Source organism: Corvus cornix, chromosome 3 (genome assembly GCF_000738735.6).
Source record: "Corvus cornix cornix isolate S_Up_H32 chromosome 3, ASM73873v5, whole genome shotgun sequence".
Lineage (NCBI taxonomy): Eukaryota > Metazoa > Chordata > Aves > Passeriformes > Corvidae > Corvus > Corvus cornix.
Window position 1 is genome coordinate 108,240,796 of NC_047056.1, and position 8,256 is coordinate 108,249,051.

The following is an 8,256-nucleotide window of genomic DNA, read 5'->3' on the forward strand; positions in this document are numbered from 1 at the left end:
ACGTGACCCCGGCAGCTAACCCCACGTGACCCCGGCAGCTAGCCCCACGTGACCCCGGCAACTATCCCACGTGACCCCGGCAGCTATCCCCACGTGACCCCGGCAGCTATCCCCACGTGACCCCGGCAGCTAGCCCCACGTGACCCCGGCAGCTAGCCCCACGTGACCCCGGCAGCTAGCCCCACGTGACCCCGGCCCCGGCCCCGCCCCCCCCGTGCCTCAGGCCCGGCCCCGTCCCGGCCCCGCGCCTTCCATCCGCGGTGCCAGAATTGCGACAGATACATCTTTAATAAACGCTTCCATAGCCTTTCCCCTTCCTCGCCCCCCACACGAATCGGTCTGGTTTGGAGCAGGAGCGGCAGGATGACCGCAGTGCAGTCCCCGCAGTGACTGTCCCAGAGCAGCTACTGCAGCGGCCCTTTCTTGAAGCAAACGGGAATTTCGATGACGATTTTGCCGATGTTCCTGTTTTCCTCCATCGCCCTGTGTGCCTCGGCGATGGCGTGCAGGGGGTAAACGCTGTCCACGAGGGGCTGGAGACGCGGGGAAGCCCCTCCGGAAAAATGGGGCAGCACCTCCTCTGTGAAGGCTCTGACCAGCCGCTCCTTGTACTGGGGAGAGAAAACACCTTCAGGGTTATTTCCCATCATTTCACTGACTGAGGTGTCTTTGAGCGCGGCGTTTAAAACGTACACAGCCCTCAAGGAGACACCTTCTGACATTCTCATAGTGAAATGGAGATAAAAACACCTGACCGGTCTAAATTGCAAACAAGAAGAAAGCTTTTAGATTTATTGCATCTTAGTTGAATGAAATTCTCCAAAGCAAGTGTTGTAAGCTCAGTGCAGAGCCATTTAAATCAAACTGATATAAAGTTCTTGTAAATATTCTGTCTTAAACCATGCACAGAATCTGCCCAATCACTGGACCTTTATTTTTTCTTAGGCCAAATATCTAAACGATGGTACTCATGAAGCACATTAAGAAATCCTGGGTGTCATTACTCTCATTCAGGGAGGAGTTTGATAAAAATAGAAAAAAGGACATTTTAACTTAGTTTTGTGACATTTTCCAAAGTATGTAGTAACAGTTCAAGGTGGGGCTTTTTTGGCAAGGATGTGTTTAACACTGGTTTTAAAAGAAAGCTCTCAAAACTATGAATGATTTTAAGATCAAACTGCACACACTGCTTATGGCCACTACTTGCCTCCTTGTCTCGGGACCGTAACAGGCTCGTGTGGATGCTGGCTCTTTTGGAAAGCAGCCTTGCCAGCAAATCCCCATGGACTTCACCTCCACTCAGCAGTCCATAAATAATCCACCGGCCATCAGTATTCAGACAGTTGAGATTCTTCTCCCAGTATGAGCCACCAACACAATCTAAGATAATATCTACTCCAGAACCTCAAGTAGAAACAGAAGAGATTTCAGCAGTGAAGTCAAGCTGCATTCAGTGTAGGATAATTTCAGGCAAAACTAAGACCTTGTTATTTATAGGTTTATTGCAGAATCAACCCTGCAATTCTTATTTAAGTCTTTCTACTGAAATTAGGAATTGGCACAGTGATTTGTAAGAAATTACAGAATCAGGCACAAAAAAAAGAATCATCAGTTACCCAGAAGCAGACTCAGGCAGAAACCACCCCAAATACTTAGAAAAGCTACATTTTTCTAACTGTTCAATAATTAAGCGTGGTGAGGCCTTGGCACAGGTTGCCCAGAGAACCTGTGGATTCCCATCCCTGGAAATGTTCAAGGCCAGCTTGGATGGGACTCTGAGCAACCCGGTTGAGTGGAAAGTGTCCTTGCCCATGGCAGGGGGTTGGAACGGGATGATCTTTAAAATCCTTTCCAACCCAGGCCATTCTATGATTCTGTAATGATTCAAACACGAAGTGTGAGGATTTGGTCCCACAGTTCCTTGGGAAGCAGCAATAACAAGGCACAACATTTATGCCCAAATGAACACAGACAAAGAGAGCCCATGCAGAAAACACCACAATTAAACAAAGGCAAGGCCCATTCTGGGCTGAACAGGATGTCAGGTTGTGCTAACAGGGTCGCTACTGTCTGCTCCCTCACCAAGAGACAGCTGAAACTGTGTGTGCACACATTGGGAGGTTCATTCACACCTCTCACAGAGAGATTTTTACCTTGGGTGAACTCCAAGACCTTTTCACTGAAGTCTTCAATCTTGTAGTTGAACCCTGCAGCTGCTCCAGCATTTGCTGTTGCTTCCAGTTTCTCCTGAGTTCCGGCTGTCACAATGGGAATAGCCTTTGCCAGTCTCACCAGCTGAATGGCTGCCATGCCAACCCCGCTGGCTCCAGCGTGGATCAGCACTGTCTCGCCCTCCTGTACTTTACCTGGAGGAGGCCATAAGGAAAGTGGTCACCCTTTGGCATCACCTTTGGATTAAAACATGAACAGTCTGGAAGATACTGAAGAGGAGGTTGAAAGAGATGCCCTTGGTTGGGCTTTGTTTACATCTTCATAGCCTTCACAAAAGAGACAAATCCAGAAGTAGCAGAGGTCTCAGTGTGCTGACAGGACATCATTTAACCAGCCTCAGTGGAAGGACTTTGTCTTGGCCCTGTGCAGTTCTGGGCATCTGTGACCAAGATGCTTAATGAAGTGCACTCACAGCTTTTTTATATCATCAGAAAAAAACACACTTGGAGGATGTTCACACTCAGAAATCAGGCACTCAGCAATGGAGAAATACCAGAAATGCTGGCTAATATTAAGGACCAGTCCTGCCAATCATTTTACCATCTATCAGTTGCATTAATTTGTGTTCCACTGATTGCTACTGAAAGTGAGGCACCAAGTAGCCTCCCACTAACCCCTAGGAAGCAACACTTCTCAAAGCAAATCTGCAGGGATGTTTGGAACTGTTGTTCCTGATTGGATCTTTTAGATGCTACTGCTGAAGAGTGTAGAAGAAGGATATTTCTCATCTGAGGAAAACCCTGGGAAGTGCTACTGTTTATTACCTTGGCAGCGCATTTTTAAAATTAAGAATGTGAGCTTCTGTCTGTTTTAAATCAGCTCAGAGTGAATTTTACCTACAATTACCTACAATTAATATCTCTGTTAAACCAGGTACAAGATGTTGGCTACTGCAGACCCACAGGCAATTAGTGATAAACTTCATGATACGGTCATGCATGCAGTAAAGCCAAATCCTTAGAAATAAGATGTATTTTCAGGTGTGTGGAGAACATGAATAATTTCAGGGTTTAGGCTTAATGGAAGGTGTCCCTGCCCATGGCAGGGGGGTAGAATTAGATGATCTTTAAGATCCTTTTCAACACAAACCATTCAGTGATTCAAGCTGAAAAATACAGACGAAAAGAAACCTGACCATCTTTCCATATCCTTCCTTGTAAATATGCAATCAGCAGGGTAAGTTGCGACTGGGGAGAGGTGGTCGAGATTCAAGGATTTGTGTCTGGCATACCAGATTCTGACCCATAGGGACAAAGTGACAGTGAAAAGGTTCTTTGAGAGCAAACAACATTCAGATGGAGGCAACAAAGAGAGGATTTTGTAACAGAAAGGAAGATGAGCTGTTTCGGTGGGATAAATGGGCAAATGCGCCTCTCACCTACAAAATGGAGCAGCTGAAATGCTGTTAGCCAGGCTTCAGGAATGGCTGCAGCCTGAGTAAAAGTCATATCTTTGGGAATTGGCATCAGGAGGCCTTCGGGCACTGTCACGTATTGTGCCTGGCCTCCCCCGGAGAGCAGAGCCATCACTGCATCGCCGATCTTCCACTGGCCTGAGCAGCCAGGACCCAGCCCAGCCACGCTCCCAGCTGCTTCTAGGCCTAAAATATCACTTGCTCCTTTGGGGGGAGGGTACTTCCCTCTCCTCTAAAATAAAAAGAGAAGGCAAGGAAGGAAAAGCCAAACATCAGTGAGTGTAATGACTCGCAATATTTCATTCACATGTCACCAGCCTAAATTCCTATTTGTTTCATCCTGGTTTTGCACTGTGCAAATGTTGCAGTAATTTGAGGATATTCTATCCTCTGGAAACACTTCTTGCTTCCTAAGTATTATTCTTCCTAAGTTTTATTCTTAAAATAAGAATAAATTGAAATATTTGTGAGTCTCCTTTGTCCAGGCCAATCCCTACTGTGGAGGTACTTTGCTCTCCATTTGCAGAGCATGGCTTGCAGCTCAAAATAATAACTTGAATGTGAATCTGAATGATTTTCTCCCACTGGAACTGTGCCATTGGAACACTTCCTTTTCATCCCAAATGCCCAGAAAAGGGTCTAAGATCTAGAAAGACCAGAGTTTGGGTTTTACATGTTTTTTTGAAAGGCAGCTGCCTTTCCATGCCAGCCCAGCACTGCTCTGAGACAAAAACATTTATCTGCTGAATCAACAAACATGTCTTCTTTCAACCCTATGGACTCTCCCATCCAAATGCTCACCAGGTCCACACTCTTTTAGCTCATTAGATCTGTCAAGACTTCACAGAGGGGCTTGAAAAATCTGTGTTGTTTTTAGGTGCATAGATCTGCTTAACATACATTTACCTGGAGTAAATCAGCCCGATTCAGAGCACTGGCAGAGACCTTCACAAGAACTTCTCCTTCTCCTGGATCTGGTTTCATCACTTCTTTCATATAGAGATTTTCTGGGCCTCCTGGGCAATCAAAATAGGCTGCAAACATTTTCTCTAAAAAAAAAACCCAAAACAAACCTGAGAAAACCTTGCATGAATGCAGGCACACTTACGTGCAGTGGAAAAATCTCAGTAATGAAAGGTAACAAACGCTATTAAAAATTCCTATTTATTTCCCTTGCCTCAGGAGGTAATTCCTGTGTGCCTGATTTGCTATGGTAGAGGATCTCACTGCTGCAGCAGTCTTTCAGGTACCTTCTCAGATGCTATTCCTGGGATCCTTTTGGCACCAGCAGCTGTTGAGGTGGGCTGAGCTGTCAAGCCTCTTCCTGCCTGGTAAAATCAAATGTGGAACAGTTTTCTCTCTGCTCCCTGGGTACTGGGTGGAAGGAGATGAGAAGGAGAGGGAACCACAACGGGAACAACTATGTTAGTTTTTGAGAGCTGGTACTACACTGAATGCAGCTCAGGATGGGCTGCAGGCCAGAGCCTTTCCAAGTAACCAGGACTGAGTGACAGACCACCCTGCCCTCTGTAAAAATCACTGATGTCTGCACAGGGAAAGCTAAGTGCATACCTAATTATTTGTGGTAAGACTGCAAATGTGGAGTGATAAACAATTTGAAACCTCAGGAATGGCAATCCCCACAGGGTGGTGCTCTATGGCTATTTTATGGTGAATAAACACTTCCAATTATTCATATAAAATGCAGTTTAAAGGCTTTTCTTTCTGAGGCTGGCTGTCTATTCGTTGTTTTCAGATGAACCATTTAATCCAATCCCACAAAATTTGCCTGTATCAGCAATAAAATTCAATGGGAAGCCCACCTGATACAGCCCATAACAATTGTTTCTGCTGTCTTAATTGGTTCCAAATTTAGTCAATTAAAAATAAGATGTGAAAGAAGCTTTTGTCTCTCTTCCATCAGAGTTCATTAACCTGTGTTTTTATAAATTATTGTCACTGCTGCTAGAAGCAGGCCCACAAAAATGTAAAAAAAAAAAACCAAACAAACAACAAAAACCAAAACAAGCCAACCAACCAAAAAACCCGAGAGGACCTGAATATTTACATTACTCTCAAATATGCACAGAAAACCACAGGAACTGAAACACGAGTTTCCAACCATTTCAAGCTCTCAGATCTGCCAGCAGTGGCCGAAAACAACAATTTTAAGAAGCTGTGTGGCTCCCGAGCAAACCCCCGACCTCACCTTTTTCCTATAAAGAAGGAGGGACACTCTGTGCCCCGGAACAAACCCAGCATGTCCTCGGGAACAGAGTCCGATCCCAGCTCCTCCTCTCCCAGCTCTGCCCTTGCACTCGGCTACTCCCCAGCAGACAAGGGGAGGAACAGGGCGAGGCTGTTTTACTTTGGAGTGACAGATATGAGGAGTCAGAAATATTAGCAGGGCTCACCATTATTTCTGTGAACGACCTGGATTATTCCACGGGTTGGCACAGAAATCTGCTGTCCCGCTTGGCCTTGCAGCAGAGATCAGCTGCTGCCCCAGCACATGGGGAAGCTTGGCCTACTGCCCGTGGCTGTGCCAGTGTGTGGGATGGGGTGTGCTCCAGCTGAGCAGATGCTTTGATTTCAGAATACTGAGTGTCTCAGACCCGATTTACTCCACTGGCACTGAGGGTGTGGGAGCTGTGCCAGCCCTGATACCACAAACCCACTGGGGAGGCTGCTCTGGGCTTCCTTCCTGGGGGACAGCGGCGTTCGGAGCTCGCTGGTTCACATCTGCCAGCTCTCTGCCTTTCTACCTGATGGTTTGGCATCAGAATCATTACTGTTCTAAAAGCCCGATGGCATCTCCATGAGGTTTGCAGAAGGATCAGATCACGCCTTTCTCTGTGTCCTAGTCACCAGCTCTTGAGTGTTTGAGCTGTCAGGGAATAAAAGTGACACTTCAGATTGTTCAAAAATGGTAACTCATATGTGTAGGATTTTTCTGTGGATTTTTTTCCAGTAATAATGAGATTTTTGGATTCATGCTTTTAAACTCTTCTTCGAAACTGAGCAAATTTAGAATCAAGTATAGCTAAAAATTCTTTTGTTCTCATGTGACTTGAAGAGCTAATAGTTGATGTGTTTCTGAAGATGAAAAGATCATGAAGCCTGGTCTATGGTACACTCAGCCTGATTCAGTCCTGGTAGTGATGTTGTCCCTCCTCCACTGTCACCAGACAACTTTGCAATCCACTGCAGTTTAAAATAACTTTCTATTGCAGTCATTGACAATGCAAATTCACATGATAAAAATATATTTTATTACTCAAAGATGTACAGGACAGCCTGAAAATGTGTTAATGTAGCAATTTCCTTTGTCCCTTGGATGACAGCATTAGAAAGATAAAGCAGAGCATCTTAAACCAAATATTGAAGACGTTACTTTCAATTCAGTTAAGAAACTTAGAGGGCAGATACATAGGGTAGTCCTTTTATGAGCAGCAAGCCCACAAGTGTTCTTGAAGGAACTGAAGGGAACTCAGCAGCTGGAATGTGGTAAAGCAGCAGTTTCTTATTTAACTTTAAAGTTTCAAACTTCTATACTTTATTTCCTAATGAGCACTCTTTAGGTTGATGAAGTCCAAGTTTTCTGCTGATTCGCCTACCTTTCTCTCTAAAGTAGTCTGCTATAATAACACAAGGGCATAAATTAAAAAATTAAATCAATTATTATAAAAATCATATATAGAATTGCTATAATGGAGATGCTTTTTTTCAAGTTCAAATCCCCCTCACACTATACTGCACTCAAATGACAACAGTGCTATTTCTATCTGAAAATTAAAGATACTAATACCTATACTCATGAAGTATTAGCTGTTCTAAAGAATACACACTGAGCACTTCAAATAATTTTCAGAAATTTCTTGTAAAATGCACAGAAAAGTTACTTCTTTTTTTTTTTTTTTTCCACAAAGAAATCATCCAGAACAACAGGGGCAAACCCCAGAGAATACCTACTGCAAATCTGGCCCTGGAAAAACTTAGTGTTAGTCTTTGCTAGGAACAGTGGCCAGGTATGAACAATGTGACTATTTGCAAGAACAAATAATGTATGGATATTGTTACAGGATTTCGAAAGTGTTGGCATTTTTTGCAATCTTCCAGCTTTACACTTTCTGCCTTCCTCGTGTAGCAGATAAAAAAGCTCATATCAAATATTATATGGCTCCTGAATTTATTACTGAGCCAGCCAGGCACACTTGGGGCTAAATAACACAATGGCACCTTTTGGACCTGCTTCAGCTCTGTAGTTCTGCAGAAAACACTAGCACAGAATTAGTCTGAGGTTAGTTTAAAGGGGAAGGCTTAGTTGTTAGATTAAATAAATTTCATTCCCCAAGGCTCACCTCTGGGGCCAGCTCTGTTTAATGTCTTTATTGATGGTTTGGATGAGGGGACTGAGTGCACCTGCAGTAGGTGCCCAGACAGCACCAGTTTGGGCTTGAGTGCTGATCTGCTGGAGAGTGGGAAGGCTCTGCAGAGGGATCTGGATAGGCTGGATTGATAGGCTGAGGTCAATTGTTTGAGGTTCAACGAGGCCAAGTGCTGGGTCCTGCCCTTGGGTCACAACAACCCCTGCACTGCCTTAGGCTGGG

The 8,256-nt window shown here is 44.6% G+C and overlaps 1 protein-coding gene across 5 annotated transcripts; it reads right to left on the reverse strand.

Annotated features, from left to right (window-relative positions):
* Positions 1 to 269: 269 nt before the first annotated feature.
* TP53I3 (tumor protein p53 inducible protein 3) lies at positions 270 to 6,162 on the reverse strand. Of its 5 annotated transcripts, none has more exons than XM_019282123.2 (7): positions 6,061 to 6,139; positions 4,897 to 4,974; positions 4,553 to 4,695; positions 3,611 to 3,878; positions 2,154 to 2,366; positions 1,208 to 1,404; positions 270 to 611 (listed from the first exon to the last, which is right to left on the reverse strand). In XM_019282123.2, exons 3-7 carry the CDS (start codon positions 4,688 to 4,690, stop codon positions 405 to 407), a joined length of 1,023 nt encoding a protein of 340 aa, XP_019137668.1. In that variant the 5' UTR covers positions 4,691 to 4,695; positions 4,897 to 4,974; positions 6,061 to 6,139; the 3' UTR covers positions 270 to 404. The 5 variants fall into 5 exon arrangements, with proteins under 5 accessions (XP_019137668.1, XP_010391558.1, XP_010391559.1 ...); XM_010393256.3 differs by lacking the exon at positions 6,061 to 6,139 and adding an exon at positions 5,856 to 6,031; XM_010393257.3 differs by lacking the exon at positions 4,897 to 4,974 and having other exon boundaries at positions 6,061 to 6,162.
* Between the last annotated feature and the right edge of the window lie 2,094 nt (positions 6,163 to 8,256).